This window comes from Juglans microcarpa x Juglans regia, chromosome 1D (assembly GCF_004785595.1).
Source record: "Juglans microcarpa x Juglans regia isolate MS1-56 chromosome 1D, Jm3101_v1.0, whole genome shotgun sequence".
NCBI lineage: Eukaryota > Viridiplantae > Streptophyta > Magnoliopsida > Fagales > Juglandaceae > Juglans > Juglans microcarpa x Juglans regia.
The window spans coordinates 41,177,333-41,199,748 of record NC_054594.1 but is presented as its reverse complement, the minus strand read 5'-3'; the positions used below and the strand labels follow the sequence as shown (position 1 = coordinate 41,199,748).

Sequence of the window (22,416 nt, the reverse complement as noted above, 5' to 3'; positions counted from 1 at the left end):
GGTTTGGAGTCCGGACAGTGATTGCTGAGGCACGCGAGTTCTGACTACGACTGCCACGTCATGTTAATTTTAATGTAATAAGATGAACATTTATGTAATAAGAAATGTCATGAAATGTAAAGAGACCGCAAGATACGTGTAGTTAAAAATGATGTGCCCCATGATTTTACGTAAGAGCTAGGCAATCTAATTGCTATTGATTTTGGATGGTCGTTTTTCAAGTGCATAAAAGATCCGGACCTAAAAAATAAAAAAAATAGCTAAATAAAAAAGGAGTACAAAAGGCTCTGACCAGTCACCAGCCAAACTGGGTGACTAGCACTCAGGCTGGGCAGTGGGCACCTATCTCCTCTCCTGCACTCATTACACGTGTCTCGACACAAAAAATGCATGCCCCCAAGTCTAATGCCTTCACTTTTGCAAAGTTTCCGTCCTCCAAATGCTTGGTCAGATTCTCCCGGAAGGTGAATTATATCTTCCAGCTTTTCATTTTTGAATGCATCTTTAGCATATTCAGTTTGAAACCATGACAAGTACAGCTACCCTGAATGTTATCACTTCATGGCCCAAAAACACAACAGTCAGCTCTCAGGCCCATCTGTCTCCCCACTTTGCTTCGGCTAACCCACACTTCGACCTTGACCAAGTGGCTTTCAAGCTAGGGGAGCCCTACCGTTACCAAGAAAGAGCCAAGGAAAAAGAAGAAAAAAAAAAAGGAATCCAACTTCTCAAGGCAAAACTGCAATTAAGATACCAAGCTCCAAACAAAGGCAAAACAGTCCGCAGAGAGTCACCAACCCGTAGTAAATGAACAGAACGGACGCACTACTTCCAAAGAAAAAACCATATCTCGAGTAAAATTAGGCAGCAGGCATCTCAAAATGCCTCTCTCTTGTTCTGAACACTACAAAGTTAAAAAAGACTACCAAAATGGGAGGTCCTAATTTAAGCTGCTGCAACCTCTATATCAGTTGACGCCAATGAGGCCCTGATGCTGTAGTCCTCTTCCTCCTTCGGTATGTGGATGGTAACCAGATCAGGCAAGGGTGTTGTGGGGCCTACCTTGCCCTTAGGATCCCAATCAAGCATTATCTTCACCTTGATGCCAAGAACACCCTGCAACAAATTGTGAGCACAAAAACATCAACTGGCAGAAAACTTCCATACCTAAGCATGTTGCTGGCATGCAAATCGCATTTTTCAGTTTTTGAATCAATGCCAAGGGCAAATAAGCTGACCTGTCTAAGAAGCACATGCCTCACAGCGGAGTCGATATATTCCTTGACAGGCTGACCAGAGGATATCATGTATCCATCCTTGAACTTCATAGATTTGGCACTTGAGCCCTGAGTTTACCGCTTATTATAACCTGAAGAGTGTCATAGAAGCTCTAATTACAAAGAAAACAGGATAACATTGTTCATTCATCTCAGAAAATGCAGGCCATGGGCCAACAACAACTTTCTTCACATACCTCACATCCTTTTGCTCCATTCTCCATGACACAAATCTAAGAACACCATAGCAGACCCTAAACACAAGAAGATGAAGAGCAATTCATAATAAGTACACAAACCGTGATGAAGGACAGATATGGTCCCAAGACATCTTCAAGAACTAAGATTATGGTAGCTCAATAATATGTGCCAGTGTTCGTGGTTTTCTAAACTATACATGAATACTATATGCAAAACCGTCGTACAAAAATAAATTTTCACCCATCCCAACTGTTCTGGTTCAGGCTGTGAAGAAGACTTCACAGCCAGTTCAAACTGAAGATTTAAGGTTCAAATACTTTGATATATTTTGGCCTTTCCCAACACTTCGCTAACCAAATTCCACACCCACAATATGTCAAGGCACATGTATGCCTGTGTATGGGGCTGAGGGTGAGGGAAAAATAACAAGAACAAGTCTAGCTGATTCACGAGGCAATAGATTCCCTGAATTTCAGAGAGTGACAGGAATACCAAGAAATTTAGGAGTTCCCGAACTCCAAGAACTAAATAACAGTTCAAAGAGACTAACAAACTCCATATTTAATGTGAGCATTGTGAGGATCCCCTTGACCCTTTATTGTTGGGAAAAGGGAGGAGTATAAACAAATGCTGATTCAGGTTGACATACTGTACTAAGATATCATTTATCCACCATTTAAACATATGATAAATATGAAGAAAAATAAGGCCATTACACTTCAACAAAAGACCCACAGAAAAGTTTCAAAGCCTTGGGTCCCCTATCCCCCAGATCATGATTTGCCTACCCCTAGGGTGAAATGCCCTCACCTTTTTGGTTGATTGTGGAAGAGAAGGGATTTAAAACCAAGACGCTAGGGTTTACAACCATGTTATCTAATCCTCTGAGCTACAAGCCCTACCCTATTTCCCCTAGATCATGTTGAATACTAAATGCAAAAACTGCATACAAAAGTCACTTTTCCCCAATCCCCCAACTGTTCTGGTTCAAGCCGTAAAGAAGACTTGCCCGCTAGTTATCTCACTAATTATTTAAGGTTTAAATACTTCTGATCCATTTTAATCTTTTCCAATACTTTGCTTACAAATTCCAAGCCTACAATATGTCAAGGCACATGCAAAGATGCGTGTGAGCTTGAAGGAGAGGAGAGAGAGAGATAGAGAAAGAACAAATCTTGCTGATTGATGAGGCAATAGATATTCTGAATTTTTTTTTATAAGTAATGATCTTTATTGATAGCAATAGATACTCTGAATTTCTCAGAGAATAACATTAATACCATGAAATTTAGGAGTTCCTGAACTCCAAGAACTATATAACAGTTCAAAGAGACTAACAAACTCAAAATATTTAATGTAAACATTGTTGAGGAATCTCTAAACCCATTCTTTGTTGGGAAGGGGAGGAATAGAATCAATGCTAACCACAAGATATACATTCCAAAAAACATTGTTTTTTTTTTTATGGGTAACATTCCATGAAACATTTTTCTGCAAACCGAGAAGCAATTGACGTACAAGGTTCCACAGATAACACCTCAAATATTATGAAAGAATGGAGCATGCAAACTCCAACCACTAACAGTTCAATGATCTTACAAACTCCAAAAATCCAATGCAAGCATTGTTGATGGTCCTCTCAATTCAACCAAGAAACATGATATAAGTTATCCAATCTTTCTTCCCAAGATTTTCAAGATTGTCAGCCACAAAACGGACATCAGCAGGACTTTCAGGGAATAACATGACAATTTATGTCGTATATGCACTAAATTAGTTTATCAACAAGAAGTGATTTCGTCGAGTCTGAATTCCTAAAGGTGATAAAACTACAACTTTGTACTTGCAAAAATGTTCAACTTTGTGGTATACAGATTAACTGCCCAACCACACTTCATCAATTACAGAAAGAAAATAAAAACATTGCCCCAGTTTCAGAGAGAATAACATTAATATCATGAAATTTAGGAGTTCCCGAACTCCAAGAACTATATAACAGTTCAAAGAAACTAAAAAACTCCAAATATTTAATGTAAGCATTGTTGAGGAATCTCTTAACCCATTATTTGTTGGGAAAGGGAGGAATAGAATCAATGCTAACCACAAGATATACATTCCATGAAACATTGGTTTTTTTTATGCGTAACATTCCATGTAACATTTTTTCAGCAAATCAGCAACTGACGTACAAGATTCAACAGATCACACCTTGAATATTATGAAACAATGGAGCATGCAAACTCTAACCACTAATAGTTCATATATGCACTAAATTAGTTTATCAAAAAGAGGTGATTTCATCAAGTCTGAATTCCTAAAGGTGATAAAACTTCGACTTTGTACTTGTAAAAGAAAAGTTCAACTTTGTTGTACACACATTAACTGCCCAACCACACTTCATCAATTACAGAAAGAAAATAAAAATATTGCCCCAGTTTTAGAGAGAATAACATTAATATCATGAAATTTTGGAGTTCCCGAACTCCAAGAACTATATAACAATTCAAAGAGACTAACAAACTCCAAATATTTAATGTAAGCATTGTTGAGGAATCTCTTAACCCATTCTTTGTTGGGAAAGGGAGGAATAGAATCAATGCTAATCACAAGATATACATTCCATGAAACATTGTTTTTTTTTTATGGGTAACACTCCATGTAACATTTTTCCTGCAAATCGTGAAGCAACTGACGTACAAGGTTCCACAGATAACACCTCAAATATTATAAAAGAATGGAGCATGCAAACTCTAACCACTAACAGTTCAATGATCTTACAAACGCCAAAAATCCAATGCAAGCATTGTTGATGGACCCTCAATTCAACCAAGGAACATGATATAAGTTATCTAAACTTTCTTTCCATGATTTTCAAGATTGTCAGCCACAAAATGGACATCAGCAGGACTTTCAGGGAATAACATGACAATTTATGCCGTATATGCACTAAAATAGTTTATAAAAAAGAGGTGATTTCGTCAAGTCTGAATTCCTAAAGGTGATAAAACTTCAACTTTGTACTTGTAAAAATGTTCAACTTCGTGGTACACAGATTAACTGCCCAACACACTTCATCAATAACAGAAAGAAAATAAAAACATTGCCCCAGTTTCAGAGAGAATAACATTAATACTATGAAATTTAGGAGTTCCCGAACTCCAAGAACTATATAACAGTTCAAAGAAACTAACAAACTCCAAATATTTAATGTAAGCATTGTTGAGGAATCTCTTAACCCATTCTTTGTTGGGAAAGGGAGGAATAGAATCAATGCTAATCACAAGATATACATTCCATGAAACATTGTTTTTTTTTATGGGTAACACTCCATGTAACATTTTTCCTGCAAATCGTGAAGCAACTGACGTACAAGGTTCCACAGATAACACCTCAAATATTATGAAAGAATGGAGCATGCAAACTCTAACCACTAACAGTTCAATGATCTTACAAACGCCAAAAATCCAATGCAAGCATTGTTGATGGACCCTCAATTCAACCAAGGAACATGATATAAGTTATCTAAACTTTCTTTCCATGATTTTCAAGATTGTCAGCCACAAAATGGACATCAGCAGGACTTTCAGGGAATAACATGACAATTTATGCCGTATATGCACTAAAATAGTTTATAAAAAAGAGGTGATTTCGTCAAGTCTGAATTCCTAAAGGGGATAAAACTACAACTTTGTACTTGTAAAAATGTTCAACTTTGTGGTACACAGATTAACTGCCCAACCACACTTCATCAATTACAGAAAGAAAATAAAAACATTGCCCCAGTTTCAGAGAGAATAACATCAATACCATGAAATTTAGGAGTTCCCGAACTCCAAGAACCATATAACAGTTCAAAGAAACTAACAAACTCCAAATATTTAATGTAAGCATTGTTGAGGAATCTCTTAACCCATTCTTTGCTGGGAAAGGGAGGAATAGAATCAATGCTAACCACAAGATATACATTCCATGAAACATTGTTTTTTTATGGGTAACACTCTGTGTAACATTTTTCTGCAAATCGTGAAGCAACTGACGTACAAGGTTCCACAGATCACACCTTGAATATTATGAAAGAATGGAGCATGCAAACTCCAACCGCTAATAGTTCATATATGCACTAAATTAGTTTATCAAAAAGAGGTGATTTCGTCAAGTCTGAATTCCTAAAGGTGATAAAACTACAACTTTGTACTTGTAAAAGAAAAGTTCAACTTTGTGGTACACAGATTAACTGCCCAACCACACTTCATCAATTACAGAAAGAAAATAAAAACATTGCCCCAGTTTCAGAGAGAATAACATTAATACCATGAAATTTAGGAGTTCCCGAACTCCAAGAACTATATAACAGTTCAAAGAAACTAACAAACTCCAAATATTTAATGTAAGCATTGTTGAGGAATCTCTTAACCCATTCTTTGTTGGGAAAGGGAGGAATAGAATCAATGCTAACCACGAGATATACATTCCACGAAACATTATTTTTTTATCGGTAACACTCCGTGTAACATTTTTCTGTAAATCGTGAAGCAACTGACGTACAAGGTTCCACAGATCACACCTTGAATATTATGAAAGAATGGAGCATGCAACCTCCAACCGCTAATTGTTGATATATGCACTAAATTAGTTTATCAAAAAGAGGTGATTTCATCAAGTCTGAATTCCTAAAGGTGATAAAACTTCAACTTTGTACTTGTAAAAGAAAAGTTCAACTTTGTGGTACACAGATTAACTGCCCAACCACACTTCATCGATTACAGAAAGAAAATAAAAACATTGCCCCAGTTTCAGAGAGAATATCATCAATACCATGAAAGTTTGGAGTTCCCGAACTCCAAGAACTATATAACAATTCAAAGAGACTAACAAACTCCAAATATTTAATGTAAGCATTGTTGAGGAATCTCTTAACCCATTCTTTGTTGGCAAAGGGAGGAATAGAATCAATGCTAACAACAAGATATACATTCCATGAAACATTGTTTTTTTATGGGTAACACTCAATGTGACATTTTTCTGCAAATCGTGAAGCAACTGACGTACAAGGTTCCACAGATAACACCTCGAATATTATGAATGAATGGAGCATGCAAACTCTAACCACTAACAGTTCAATGATCTTACAAACGCCAAAAATCCAATGCAAGCATTGTTGATGGACCCCTCAATTCAACCGAGGAACATGATATAAGTTATCCAAACTTTCTTTTCATGATTTTGAAGATTGTCAGCCACAAAACGGACATCAACAGGACTTTCAGGGAATAACATGACAATTTATGTCGTATATGCACTAAATTAGTTTATCAAAAAGAGGTGATTTCGTCAAGTCTGAATTCCTAAAGGTGAAAAAACTTCAACTTTGTACTTGTAAAAATGTTCAACTTTGTGGTACACAGATTAACTGCCCAACCACACTTCATCAATTACAGAAAGAAAATAAAAACATTGCCCCAGTTTCAGAGAGAATAACATTAATACCATGAAGTTTAGGAGTTCCCGAACTCCAAGAACTATATAACAGTTCAAAGAAACTAACAAACTCCAAATATTTAATGTAAGCATTGTTGAGGAATCTCTTAACCCATTCTTTGTTGGGAAAGGGAGGAATAGAATCAATGCTAACCACAAGATATACATTCCATGAAACATTGTTTTTTTTTATGGGTAACATTCCATGTGACATTTTTTCTGCAAATCGTGAAGCAACTGGTGTACAAGGTTCCACAGATCACACCTTGAATATTATGAAAGAATGGAGCATGCAAACTCCAACCACTAATAGTTCATATATGCACTAAATTAGTTTATCAAAAAGAGATGATTTCATCAAGTCTGAATTCCTAAAGGTGATAAAACTTCGACTTTGTACTTGTAAAAGAAAAGTTCAACTTTGTGGTACACAGATTAACTGCCCAACCACACTTCATCAATTACAGAAAGAAAATAAAAACATTGCCCCAGTTTCAGAGAGAATAACATTAATACTATGAAATTTAGGAGTTCCCGAACTCCAAGAACTATATAACAATTCAAAGAGACTAACAAACTCCAAATATTTAATGTAAGCATTGTTGAGGAATCTCTTAACCCATTCTTTGTTGGGAAAGGGAGGAATAGAATCAATGCTAAGCACAAGATATACATTCCATGAAACATTGTTTTTTTTTATGGGTAACACTCCATGTAACATTTTTCTGCAAATTGTGAAGCAACTGACATACAAGGTTCCACAGATAACACCTCGAATATTATGAATGAATGGAGCATGCAAACTCTAACCACTAACAATTCAATGATCTTACAAACGCCAAAAATCCAATGCAAGCATTGCTGATGGTCCCCTCAATTTAACCAAGGAACATGATATAAGTTATCCAAACTTTCTTTTCATGATTTTCAAGATTGTCAGCCACAAAACGGACATCAGCAGGACTTTTAGGGAATAACCTGACAATTATGTCGCATATGCACTAAATTAGTTTATCAAAAAGAGGTGATTTCGTCAAGTCTGAATTCCTAAAGGTGAAAAAACTTCAACTTTGTACTTGTAAAAATGTTCAACTTCGTGGTACACAGATTAATTGCCCAACCACACTTCATCAATTACAGAAAGAAAATAAAAACATTGCCCCAGTTTCAGAGAGAATAACATTAATACCATGAAATTTAGGAGTTCCCGAACTCCAAGAACTATATAACAGTTCAAAGAAACTAACAAACTCCAAATATTTAATGTAAGCATTGTTGAGGAATCTCTTAACCCATTCTTTGTTGGGAAAGGGAGGAATAGAATCAATGCTAACCACAAGAGATACATTCCATGAAACATTGTTTTTTTATGGGTAACACTCCGTGTAACATTTTTCTGCAAATCGTGAAGCAACTGACGTACAAGGTTCCACAGATCACACCTTGAATATTATGAAAGAATGGAGCATGCAAACTCCAACCGCTAATAGCTCATATATGCACTAAATTAGTTTATCAAGAAGAGGTGATTTCGTCAAGTCTGAATTCCTAAAGGCGATAAAACTTCGACTTTGTACTTGTAAAAGAAAAGTTCAACTTTGTGGTACACAAATTAACTGCCCAACCACACCATCAATTACAGAAGGAAAATAAAAACATTGCCCCAGTTCCAGAAAAACAGATGTTTATTGTTCAATTCAAATTTCAAGTTATTTTCAACACAAAATCTATCTGCACAAATATGACACTGGAACTCATCCATAGTTTGGAGACAAAACACCCTGAAAAATGAAGACAACTTCCGTTATGTTTAAGATATACCTCCGAACAGCAAGCCCTCCAAGAAGCTTGTAACACAAAGACTCTGCCTGAGCAATGGCACAGAGCCCTCTGTTGTTCACTTTCTCAGCATAAAGCTCAACACTGTTCTCGGGAAACTTGAAATGCTTCTGAACAATAGATGTGAGTTCCCTAATTCTTTGTCCCTTCTCACCTAAACCACCAATTAAAAGCATAATCAGATAGCTTAACCTCTAAATTGAAATTAACCCTATGTAGCAAACTACACGAAGTACAATCTTTTCCTCTCAACTATTTTCAGCAACCACATGCAGCTTATCAGCGCACACATTTTTACATTTCTAAAAATGTAGCTTATCACCAACTAAAACAGATCGGCTCCATCAATCACATAAAATTCATTGTTTTGTTACACAAACGTTTGATTACTTCGCTATGAAGACATTTTTTCTGATAAGTGCTATCAACACAATGACTTATCGACCAAACAGAGTGGGATATGGATCTACGGTTTTTTCTGATATGTCAACAAATACAGCCCCTCAAAAGAGTTGCAGGAAAAATTTTGGCCAAGCATGAAGCTCAATCAATCACACTCCTTCAACATTCCCAGAATCTTTAACTAAACCAAATAAAAAAGTAGTACCTTTTCTAGCCCATACAGAACCATGACAATCTAACGATGCTCTCTCTGTCTTATAACCTCAAGTACAATATAACCAAACTTCAAAAAAGAAGTTGCGTTATTTTCCGACACCTTCTCGGAAGCCAAACATATACAGAGTAAAAACATTGCATTACCAAGAACGTTCTGAGTCCGAGTGGCCCTAATAACAATCTCGGTTCGCATCGGTGTAACCCTAACTTCGACGCCGGAGTACCCATCCTCCACAAGCTCTCTCGTCAAGACCTCATTCAACTCCGCATAGAACACTCTGTCAGCGACAAACTATGGAAAACCAAAAATAACAACATAATTCAATCCCGAGAAAACGTCAAAATAAATAATAGTCTGTATGGTTGACGAGAAATAGCGGGGAAAGAAAAATAACGGAGCTACCTTTCGCTTTTTGCTGATTTGAGTCGCCATTTTGTTTTCAAGCGAATCGGGTCCAAAAAAGTACTGAACTGCCGCGCCTTCTCTTTCCTTTGTGGTTTTCTTCGGTCTGAAAAGCCCTAGGAAGAAAGTGAGAGAGTAAGAAAGTAATTAGTAATCAAGGAGAGCATTGATCCTACGGTCAATGGCCCAGGGTTAATTTTTTAACGGTTTTGATTAAAAGTTATTAAAAGCGTGCTTTTTCCCGCTTTAAATGGCATTATATGTAAATATCTAGTCTTTTTAGTGTGAAAAAGGAAATGAGCTAAAAGTTATCTTCTAGTTATTCTGGTTATTGCGGGAAGGAGATGGTTGGATGAGATCAACGGAAGAGTCTATCAATGGCGAGCACGACTACTACTACTGTCATTATTCCTTCCTCTCTCTTTCTCAAAACCAGGTCTCTATTTCACCATTATCAAAGCTCATGTTCTTCTTTCAAATTCGACATCGAAAAGCGTGCTCTCGGTCTTTGCTCGGCCAAGAAGAAACCCGGTTTTATGGATCAAATTCTTGATTACATCGAAGGTACTCTTTCTATGAGCTCCTATCTATCTTACGAATCAAAAAACATGGTTAACACTCACCTTTGTGATGCCTGCCTGTGTGTTTGTATAGGGGGTCCCAAGTTAAGGAAATGGTATGGAGCACCCGAGATTCTCCCAAAAGATGCATCCATTGTTGAAGACGATGATCAATCAGGTAGTCTATAAATAGTATTTTTTGAGTTTTTGTCTCTGTGATTTGAAAGAAAACTCAATTATTTATTTGAAAGACAGAAGAAGAAGAAGAAGTTAGAGATGCGGTTTTGGTTACTGATGGAGATAGCGAAATAGGCCAGGTGTGTTTTGCTATGAATGGTATAAAGAACGTTATCTATTTGGAAGAATTTAGGAGGTTCAAAATACCACTTGAAAAAGGCCATCTTATCTGCATTTTAGGTTGTGTTTGGATGTTGAAGTGAGTTGAGTTGAGTTGAGTTGAGATGATAAAATATTGTTAGAATATTATTTTTTAATATTATTATTATTTTGAAATTTGAAAAAGTTGAATTGTTTATTATATTTTGTATTGGAATTTGAAAAAATTATAATGATGAGTTGAGATGAGTTGAGATAGGTTGATGATATTTTCTTTTTTTGGAAATGCCATCATAGGAGTAGTTTCTTGCTTGCTAGTGTACAGAGCTCTTAATAGGCTTACAGTAAATGAATTCTGAGCCTTGTGCTATCTAGCTTCTATAGATGGTAATATTGTCCTTGATTGTCAAAAGAACTCGGGTTAGAGCACTAGTGAAGGATAAGCGGGCTGCTCTTGAAGCCTTTGGAACTTATGTTGAGGTGGGTGGATTCTTTTTTGGTAATTTGGCAGTCACTTTTCTTAATCTTTCTTTTATTTTTCCTATGAAGAATACCGGTTCTCGTTTTTGGTGTTGTGTGCAGTCAATGTCTGGAGATGCAAGTGACAGACCATTTCTAAAGAAAGCTCTAAGAGGAGTTCGCACAATAATATGCCCGAATGTATGCATATCTCGATTGTATCTTCAACAGTTTGATTATGCATAGCTATTTGCTTCTAAATTAATTTGTTTTGGGGCATTCCTAGTTATCTAAGGTCATCTTGCCTATCTACATCTTCTCAAGTATTATTTTTCAATGTTTTTTCAGGAAGGTTTCTTATCAAATGTTGGGGGCTTGAAAGGGGTTGAACATGTAATTCTCTTATCTCAGGTATCTCTCTATGTCTCAGGCGTGCTTGTGTAAATAAGAAACGGTCACCATTCAAGTAAATGCTTGTTTATTATCGTGGTTTTACAAGGTTGCAGTTGTCTGCTTATGGAGGTGCTAGTGGCGTTCAAGCTCTCATGAAAAGCAATGCGCGGAAATTGGCTGAGCAAGATGAATCGATGCTGAGGACCTCAGGAATCCCTTACACCATCATTAGGGCCGGGTCCTTACAAAGCACTCCAGGTGGACAGCAAGGTTTTAGCTTTGAAGAGGTATTATTACTCCTCTCCTTTCTCAATTTACAATATAGAATCAAACCTATGGTACTCAGCTTCAGTGTACTTAAATTGACCAATTGATTGGAAAATAAATAATATGACTGATTCAGGAAGAAAGCTTGCATATTGTAGGCAAACTTAATACTTCTTACCATGCTGTTTCTTGTTTTAGAACGGCATTATATTTACTTTTTGTGCTCAAATGATGAATGTTAAGATTCATGAGAGCGTCTAGTTTCTAAACAAAAAACTGATTGTATGTGTCAAAGTAATTTAGTATCAACGTCCAAAAGTATTTTAGCTCGTCCATAAGCAAGCGGGCAAAACATTCTCATATTAGATGCAAAGATAACGAATTATACAGCGTGTTCTTCTTTTTCTGGTTTGAATATAGTCTCATTTTGATGCATGGAAACAAATTCTATAATCATCTTATCAAACCTGTTTGTTCAGTATTATCTCATGGGCCGGCGAAGTTGTAATTGTGACTGAGAATTTTACGGAATTGACAAGCATTGAAGGATAGAAACAAAAATACCCTACAAGGATAACAATAAGGTCTGATTTCTTTAGTACCAAACTTCATTTACTACTCTTCATGACAGGGTAGTGCTGCGAGGGGAAATCTTAGCAAGGAGGATGCGGCCTTTATTTGTGTGGAAGCTGTTGAGGCAGTCCCACAAAGAGGATTCATGTTTGAGGTTGGTAAACATATACACATCCAACTCCATTCAGTGAAGCTGATTTGTTGGCGATTTTCTTTTGGCATATGAACTAGTTGAATTAATCCTGCCTACCATGTTGCATGAAGTGAACCAACAGTTTCGTCCTAGGTTCCTGCCTAACGCACGCTAACTTTAGAAGTACACTGAGAAACAAAAAAAATGGAGTCATTGCCATGGAATAAAAAAAACCACCACCAAGTTGGCATATAAAACAAGATATATGAACTGCAGAATACGAGATTGACCCATTTCTAAACAACCCCATATTGGTTTATTTTAAGCATATCATTTTCTTGGTCATTTCTCTTTAACTTAGTTTTCAAGTACTGTTCTCTGATTCTTGTGGCAATAGGTGGTCAATGGAGACGAGAAGGTTTCAGATTGGCAAAATCGTTTGGCTAAATTGATAGAGAAAGCAGACCAGAAGCTTCAGTAATCACACCCAAACAACGTACAAAGAGGTGCCACTCGTTTATTTTGACTTCTCTGGTAATGCTCTCGTGGAGTGGTATGCATGTGATGAGAATAAAAGGGTGTAAAAGCGAGTTTGTTTTGAACAGAGCTGCTTACCTATTCATTCACGATAGGTAAGAGTGACGATTCAGAAAACACCACAAGGACTTGTGCTAAATTTCTGGTTTCAAGTAGCTGTCAAAGCCCACCGCACAAGATCTAGCAGGCTACGTCAACCATTTCTTTTTCTTATTTAAACTTAAATGCGTCCCTCTTGTGTCTGAGAAATCATGAATCATGATCTTGTTATCGAGTTTCTTTACGTTCTTTATCATCATCACATGACAGTCCTAAAAACGAAAGCACGAGACTCGAGAGGTAATCTCTTGCAACTATAAGTTGTGTATATATATATATATATATAAGTTGCAACTATAATCATGTCTGAATTCTGATGCTTTCTTTCTTTCTTCTGCTGCTGCTTCTTCTTCTCCTTCTTCTTCTTCTTTTGCGATGATTTATACAATACTTGGTTCCTGAAAATTTTAATCGTAAATAACTAACATTGAGTAGTGATAAGAAGTAGCTCCAATGTGGGTAAGATTAACGTCCCCAGAATTTCCAGCATTTTCTCAGAAATGTGGATGATGAACTTTGGATGGAGACACCCACATGCTCTTCCAATAATCAACAGTGTAGAAGGGAAAAGAAACATGGAAGAAAAAGTGTGTCCGGAAACAAGAGTTACATTTCTTGTCGGATTCCAGCACTTCGTGTGGTCACGATTTGAAACTACATCTTCTTTCCCATCCTTATCAACAAGAGTTGAGATTCCCCAGATTTCTGTCACTTCCAATATCTTAATTCTTTCCAAATAAAACGATCTTTGCTTACTAATTTTGTCGCAAAGTTGTGAAGTAAAACGGATTTAAGCACACGTGATGCTATTGCTATACTATATATACTATTGTTGGAAGAGCAAGTGGCGAATTAAAAAGATTTATCTCTTTTCCCCATTCTCTAGCACCCCAACAAATTTTCAAACTTCAGAGATTACATTAACCAAAGCATACTCATTAAGCCGACAATTCATCAAACCTTCGTGCTTCTGCGATCCGTCGAGTTGAACTGCATTTCAATGTTAGGCTTTGTTTGTTTTGCTTTAAAAACGAATTTTGTAAATAATTTTAATGGTTTAGAACTTATTTAGATAGTGAGATGAGATGAGATAGTTTTATATGAGTTTAATGAAATTAGATGATTTTTGTATTCAAACTACCCTTAATGTTGGATTTGTTGAAAAATATGTCAACAAAAATCAATTTCGGTTAATAAAAAATCCAAATACTTATTTTAGAAATTAAAACGCAAATCTTGCTCAATAGTCATCGAGTCTCAAATAATACAGCATTTTCTCTCTACCCGATCACCTCCCACTCGGGTTTCCTTTATCTCTTTCCCATCCGTTTTTTATTTAATATTTTTAAATCGTTCATATTTATTTTTATTTTTTCAAGTTATAAGTTTTTATGACATTTTTTCTTTTTCTTTTTCTTTTTTTTTAATTGTTTTAATGTGTTTTTAACTTTCAAAATATATTTCTAAATTTTCTTTCATGTGGCATGTTATGTTATTGTATGTAATAGTTTATTAATAGTTTATTAACAAATGTCTGACAAATGGATCAATTTGATCGATCTTAGAATCACAAGGAATAAAGAGACAAGCATTAAAAATCACGCGAATTTGATTTTAAGACAAACTATGGGAACTAATTTTATATTTAACTTTGTAGATACAAAAGTCTAGTTATACTAGGTGACTTAAGTTGATAAGTTCGGATAAGATTAATTGACTAAGATGATAAATTTTATCTTATTTTTTATTTTGTAATTTGGACGAATGTAAAATACTTTGACTTTATCTATAAATATTTTAAATTTATCTATAAGTTATTAGGAAGTGTTTTAGATAAGTCAAGAATGTGAAAATCGAGTTCCAATGGTTCTATAATTGTAACACCCTGCATTTTAGTGTATTTTTACTAAATGATTATTTTTATTTATTTAAATTTTATTCTCGTATTTTAAAATTGATTGGATTTTTAATGAGTTTATTTCTATGATTTTAATTGGTGAAAATTAATTTTTATGTGCTTTCTTAATATTTATTTATTGTTGTGCATTTAAATTGTTTTTCATATTTAATTAATTACTGTGGGATTTAATTATTTCAATTTGACTTTACCATTACGTTTAAATTATTTTATTTAACTTGAGGTTTTGAAATCGTTTCCGTTGGATCATTTTTGTGACCCAAGTTATGAGGATTGGACCTCATTTCTTTTCCCTCTATTTTTCTTTCCTCTCATTTTCTTTTTTTTTTTTTTCTTTTTTTCTTTTCTTTCCTCCTTATTTCTCCTCCCCGCGCGCGGACCCAACTCCCTCTCCCTCCCTCTCTCTCCGTCCGTTCTTCCTCTCCCCAGCCCGCCGCCGTGCGCCTGCGGTGGTCGACACCGCCCGGCTCCCCAGCTCCCCCAGCCACCGGCGACGCCACACCTCCGTTTCCAGCTCCATTCGCGCCGCCGTTAGCCACCACGAGCCCATTGAAGCCGCGACACTCTTTCCGCCGCTGCGCCGCCATCACACCACCATTGGCCACCATCTTCTTACCACATCATCATCGACCTCTTGGCAATCCATTGGACCCAATCCCACCTCCGATCCGCCACCGGTGAAGCTCCACCATCCACATTTCCGATTGGGTGTTTTTGGTCTTCTACCGCCCATTTCGCCGCCACCCACGGCAAACCACCACCACCACTAGCTTCACCGACCTCCCTAGGCCCTACCCTATCAATCTTGGGTCTTCGTTTGCCTCCGTTTGAAAGTTGGTATTTGTGACCCACGGCCACAGTGTATTTTACACTGTGGTGTTGCTCAAACGTCGCCTTTTTCAACTTCGTGATCCTTTGGAAATTGTTATATTGCACTGTAAGTATTTCTCCAAAGAACTTTCGTAATTTAAATGTATTTCTGCACTAACCCATTTCACTGTATTTTTTGGCATGCCGGACTGAGTCCGAGGAGTTCGAGGGTCGGATGGATTTGTGATTGGAGTTGTTTGGTTGAATTTGATTGGATTGGTAATTGTTGGTTTGGATATTGTGTTGGTTCATGTGCATTTCATTATTTCATGCATGATCATGTTTGTAAAAGAAAACTGGGTTTTCGTGTATTGCATTCATGTTCATGTGTTTATGAAAACTGGATTTTCATGTGAGAATGGATTTTTGGTGCGTGTGTATCACGACCCCAAGCCGAGATGGGGCATTAACTCGGTGGAGCTCCTCTGGTTACTCGGGAGCGGAATATACTAAGTAACGTCTCCTGGATTGTCGCCGAACGACAATTGGATCGGACGAGATGGTCTCGTGTCGACTCCGTGGTCCTTCTGCTGGCGGGGACTAGAGGATGTCTGGCCACGTACGCGCTGGGCGCGGAACTGGGCATCGCTCGTTGCGTAGTGTGGGTGCTTGGCCATGTACGCGCTGGGTGCGGAACTGAGCACCGCTACGAAGTCAAGACGTGCGGATGGTCCATAGGGGAGGCCATGGTGCATATGGAAATAATGCATGGTGCATTTGAAATTATTTCACTATTTTCTGGAAAAATAGTGCGAGTTGGATTTCTGGGTAAATCATTTTCTGGGAAAATGTTTTACGGATATTTTGGGCCAAAATGGGATTTTGGCGTGTGTTGGAAAATTATCATTTTCGGGAAAAATGATGTTTTGTGGAAAAATGCATATTTCATCATGTGCATGCATGTTAGTTGCATTTAATGCATTTTATATTACGTTGTTATTTGATGTCATACTTACATGCGATACCATTTTGTGGTAACGCAGATTTTGATGCAGATGAGGAGAAGGAGGGCGAGCCTGAGGAGACGGCTCCGCCTGAGGAGTGATCTGGGATCACTCGTTTGTTTATTTGAAAACTATTGTATTATATTTTTATGGATGACTGTATAACTGCTATTTAAATTTTTACTGATGTTTGATTGTAAATAAATTTTGGTACTTAGTTGACTATCCGCTGCGTTATTTTATTTGTACACTGTTGCATGTACACACACTGGCACTTCGTTGGGATGTGTAACCGTGTTGTCACCATCCTGGCGTCTCGATCCCTGTGTATTTATATAAGGGGGATTGGGGGCGCCACAATAATTATCCAAATAAGAGTTTGAATGGGAAACTATTAATGCTGAGAAGATTGTGTCAGGTGTCAACACCCTGTCAAAAGAGTTCCTCGCGACAAAGTCGCTTCGTCAGTAAAATTTTACTGCAGTTTAAACTGCTTTTAGATTGTTTATTTAATGGACCCTATTGGTTATGATGGGTAAAGATTCAGTTCTGGATATTTTATAGAGCACTTTCCAATAGGGGTGTACACCGATGGTTTCAGCATCGGTTTCGGCTCCAAACCGAGACCCCATTGACGTCTGCCATGAAAGTTCAACACCGGCCGAAACCATTTGATTGGGGGAGAGAAAACCAATACTATCAGCCTCGACGCGGTGCAGTTCGGTTCTTTGGTCTGCCATCGACATCTTTGTGACGGAGGAGGGATGCCGTGTCCATTGTCGAGTGAGAGTAGAAGCTTAGGGTTTAGGGTTGCAAAGGAAGAAGAAGATGCGAGAAATAAGAAGGAGAGGGGGGGTTAATGAAACCTAATTCAAAATGGTGCCGTTTGGTTTAAAGATAAACGTTGTTCTATATATTTTTTTTTAACTTCCACTTGGAAAAAATACACCGTTTTACTAATTTAAGTGAAACAACGCCGTTTTATATACATATATTTTTAAAAAAGAAAGGATCGGCCAGTTCAACGGTTTCCTATGGGTTCAAACCGACGCCTGATCGCCGACGTCGGTTTTCCCTCAAATCCTCTTACCCGCCAACCGGTTCTTCACCGGTTTCGGCTGGTTCCTGAATCAGACTATCGATCCGTGTCAGAGACAGTTGATCCAGCCGGTTCCTGTACAACCATGCTTTCCAGTGCATATTTTGGTAAGAAAATTCTTTGAAAATTTTTCATATTGTTTCTCTCAAAGAGTGTAATTGTTGATCTAAGATTAAGATAGTGTGATCATAATTCAGCCACTGTAATTCTAAGAGAAAAGTTAATGTTTGAAGATCGTCAGAGGTTCTAGTTGCTATTGCAGTAGAGACAAACGAGTCATTTATTTGGTAAAGTAAGAGTGTCAATTGACAAAGATTTTATAATTGAAACTTGCTAGTAACTAATTTTCAAATAATAAAATTGAGGTTTTACCTTTAGAGAATTATTTGAAGAGTTTCATTTCGTTACCAATCTTGATGTTATACAATTTATTTATTTTATGTTATTGCTTTATTATTAACTAATTGCATAGTTGAATTGGTAGATATTTGCATTTCAATATCGGGACATCTACGTAATTTTAAACTTTATTTTAATAAAACAACTTCTATCATAAAACATGGATACATCCAAGCACAATGCATAAACCACCTGTTTCCATTTGATTTACATTACTCATTCCACTTAAGCTATACTAATTGTGGAAAGAGAACCAGGTGGTCAAAGAGTAAAGCTATATACAGTTTAAGGATATACAAGTTTCGTATGCTTCTATTGAAAAAAATGAGATTCACCATTAAAAAAATATTTTTTTCATATAGATCTCTAATTTAACTATTGTTTTCAAATAAAATGTACAGAAGTTGCAGACCTAAATATAGCAAATATAATTTCTTATGGTCAAATTCTGAATAAGAAAGGCCAGTACACACGGAAAGCAATCACGCACATGGGTCGCTCAACCATATCTCAAAGCAAATAAAATGTTTAAAAGAAAAAAAAAAAAAAAATCAGGAAGGGGAGTGATTTGAAGTTTCTAGGTCCACCAACAAAAAGCAGAATCAAATTCTGTGTGGAGATAAGCGTGATGGGGGAGAAAATGCAATGTTAAAGGCATTTCCACAACATTAAAAACTTGGGAGGATGTCAAATCAGTGTGTATGAAGGAAGCAAAGAATCTAAATAAAAGACAAGCAAGTTCTACCAATTCAATCTCTTCAAAAAATCACTCGGCCTTGCTTTCTTTTAAACTAACCAAGCTACCACTTTCCTTTGTAATATTTCAATCCCTTAATCCATCGTTTTCAGATTAAGAATATCCCAAGAAAATGCCATTAAGTAGGACAAAATATTAGTCAAGAAAATACCAATCCACTACATGAGATTCCAAACTAAAGACATTTGGATACAAACAAATACATATCATCCAAATTTCTTTCTTCAATTGCCTCTTAAACCCAAAATCTAAAAATTCTCAGCATCACTGCAGAATTGCATGCTATTAGTACTAATTACTGAGATCTTGCCATTTTGGGGGGTAAAAGTAAAAGTATATACCAACCCTCCACCACAATCCTCAACCAGGTAAGGGTACTACAAGGAGTTCCTTTTGACAAACATGGGAAAAGAATAAAGTGGGCCATTCAAAGTCTCCATCAGAAACAGATTGGATCAGAAAATGATGATGAAAACAATTTACTAATACCAAAATCAGAAGGCAGCCATTCATTCAGATAATCTAAAAGATAAGTGGAAGCTTTATGCCCCAAAATTAGCCACTTTTTAGCAATCAAACTAGGTTCTACTGATCAATGATTGATGTCACACGGTACAGATCCAATTAACCTAACAATAAACAACTAAAAAATGGAGCAAGTGAAGAAAGAAATATTAAAACTACCCAGCATATCATACCCAAACAATCAGTGATTCAGTATAGGCACCAAACTTGAAGATTTAATAACAGAATACTGGTTTAATCCAATGAATTAAAGATGTTACATAGAATATTAGTTGCAAATTTGGCACGTTCTTATTGAAGTGATCCTTCTATCAAAACTACAGAAAATGTAATTTCAAAGAAAATTGTGAGAATTAAACTGAAGCAAAAAGTCTCAAACACATTTTAAATCACATAGAACCATAGAAGAGTAAGACAATCTCATCATATCCTTTTCCTTTTTTTTTGATAAGTTCATCATATCCTTTCCTTCTGGTACTGAAATACTCATTCTTGTTCCACAATGAAAGCGTGAAGCACTGATACAAAGCTCAACAAAAACAATTATCCGGACCTAATTCTCTTCTGACTGGCTTTGCCATTGGATTTAAAGCTCCCACCTGATTCTCCTTCTGATGAAGCATCAACTGACTTGGTAAAAGAGCTCGAAAGATCGGCATAGAGATCCACAACCCTTCTGATATTGTTATTTAGCTCTCTAATCAAGCCCACGTTTCGGCTCAAGTTATCAGGGATCTTTGACTCATGGTTTTGGTTGATTTCATTGATTAGCAACCTGTTCTGGTCCAAAATGTCCTGGACTTGCACAAAGTTCTTCTGAAATGCCTGCAAAACCTTGCTATCTACTTGGGTTCCATTTCCTATGCCTGAAGATATATCACCTTCCATTTCAATTACACTTAAATTCAATCGAAACCAACCCCGGGCCTGCATCAGACAACAGCCAAGTGAAAACAGAAAAAGAATAAAGCAAGAGACAAGCTCAAACGACTTTGAAATTTAATGGATTACCATATTTGTATTTGGTTTCTGCATAATTTTTAGGGGAGAGAAAAGAAGTAAAAAGCAAACGTGGGATAATTGTTTAGCCTCTCATTGGTTGGAATAAAATAAAATAAAATTTCCGCTACTCAGAATCCCATTGAAACTAAATCCCAAACCCAGTTATGCCTAGGAAGAATGTGGCTTTATCTCATCTGTGTAATATATAATACCAGGGAAACCTACAGAAACCATAACATTCAAAATTTATTTCTAAACTTAATTTCCTCCGTTTTCTCCGCAACCAAACAGTAGCTTAGAAAAGTGGAGCACAAGAGATCATGTAAAAAGAAGAAAATCAGACATGGGCATTAGTTTGGTACGTAAAAGCAGACCTCTTTTTCCACAAAAAGCAGTCTTTTCTTTTTGTTTCTCCAGAAAAAAATTCCCATGCTATGATTTTTAAAGTGGAAAAGAATTTGAACGACCCCAAATACCAAGTCAATGCCACACAGCTTAGAAGAGAAGTCCTCTCAAAGAATTTTTTAAAGGGATTAAATTACGTCAAAACTACGGAAAAACAAAATGTTGCAGAAAAGCTTCCTGTTTTCTGCAGAAAACAACGTTAAAAAGGGACGAAATTGATAACCAGAATTGCAAATCGTACACTGCAAAACAAGCATTTTTTTTTTTAATAGAGAGATTTTTAAAGTCGTGTCCTTTTTTCTCGGTAAGAGGCAAAAAAGCCAGTATCCTTTGAGGCAGATAAGGAAGATATCTCCATAGAAATCTAAATTGTAAAATAAAAACACACCAAAATCATTGGAATTCACAGAAGAACAAAGGGAGGTCTTTCTTAACCCAGGTAGACAGAAGCGCAAGCATAAATCTACATAAAAAAAATTCCACATTGAAAAGAAAAAAACAACATCATACGCATTCTCTTCCTCTTACCTTGAAAGCATGTAACGTTTCAGGAGGGAGAGACAGATAAAAGATTTTCTCAAGAAAACGGCTCTTTTTCTCTCGAGAAAAGTATAAATGGGAAAGGAATCAAATCCCGTTCTGGAGCCGCTCGAAGGAGGCCCTGAAATCATGGAAGAAACATAAGAGAGTCTGTGCCGAGATTTTATTGACAGTACACGACGCAGGCACTGCACGCCAATAACGTCTCTCTCTCTCTCTCTCCCTCCTAAGCTTAGAGGAGTAGATAATCAGATATTTCTACGTCCTCGTTTGTGAATCCTCGTTTGCTTCACAGATGCAGTACTTGCGGTTTATTCATTGTCTGAATGAGGAGAAGATTTGTATGTTGTGCAGAACAGAACATGTTTTCTTGTGTACTGTATATGATGATACATACATACATACATGGGAGGGCCCAGTTATAAGTATTTGGAGATGATCCTGGCTGTTCATGTGCAGTCATTTGTCATACTAGAAGCGTTGGATCTGGAGTCCGTACTTGGTAAGTGGACATGGTATTACCAAATTGACCCTAGTGTATTTATTTTCCAGAGATTTAGAACTTAAATTATAGGTATGTCAGGTGGGCTACTAACTTTGCTTGATCAGTTGATCTGTAAAGAAAATTTGCTATATTCGTGGGAATTCTTGTTTGAATCTTATAATTTAGATGAAAAGAGAGGTAGATGCTTCAAAATAAATTTAAGTATTTAATGCATTTATATAAATTGTATCATATGTATTTTTTAGTAAATTGAAGTTTTTTAAAAGTTTTTTATCAATT

General features: G+C 36.6%; 2 protein-coding genes and 1 pseudogene across 4 annotated transcripts; 1 reads left to right on the top strand and 2 right to left on the bottom strand.

Moving 5' to 3' along the window:
- Positions 1-98: 98 nt before the first annotated feature.
- LOC121260946 lies at positions 99-9,975 on the bottom strand (annotated as a pseudogene).
- Positions 9,976-10,136: 161 nt separating this feature from the next.
- On the top strand, positions 10,137-13,484 carry LOC121260504. Of its 3 annotated transcripts, none has more exons than XM_041162420.1 (9): positions 10,137-10,380; positions 10,471-10,554; positions 10,632-10,693; positions 11,097-11,192; positions 11,295-11,372; positions 11,520-11,564; positions 11,678-11,851; positions 12,463-12,558; positions 12,935-13,484. In XM_041162420.1, exons 1-9 carry the CDS (start codon positions 10,194-10,196, stop codon positions 13,016-13,018), a joined length of 906 nt encoding a protein of 301 aa, XP_041018354.1. In that variant the 5' UTR covers positions 10,137-10,193; the 3' UTR covers positions 13,019-13,484. The 3 variants fall into 3 exon arrangements, with proteins under 3 accessions (XP_041018354.1, XP_041018346.1, XP_041018361.1); XM_041162412.1 differs by having other exon boundaries at positions 10,138-10,380; positions 11,520-11,582; XM_041162427.1 differs by having other exon boundaries at positions 10,231-10,380; positions 10,628-10,693; positions 11,520-11,582.
- Positions 13,485-19,882: 6,398 nt separating this feature from the next.
- Positions 19,883-21,951, bottom strand: LOC121261881 (protein ELF4-LIKE 4). The gene is made up of 2 exons (XM_041164290.1): positions 21,621-21,951; positions 19,883-20,612 (listed from the first exon to the last, which is right to left on the bottom strand). The coding sequence occupies exon 2, from the start codon at positions 20,571-20,573 to the stop codon at positions 20,229-20,231; it is 345 nt and encodes a 114-aa protein (XP_041020224.1). The 5' UTR covers positions 20,574-20,612; positions 21,621-21,951; the 3' UTR covers positions 19,883-20,228.
- Between the last annotated feature and the right edge of the window lie 465 nt (positions 21,952-22,416).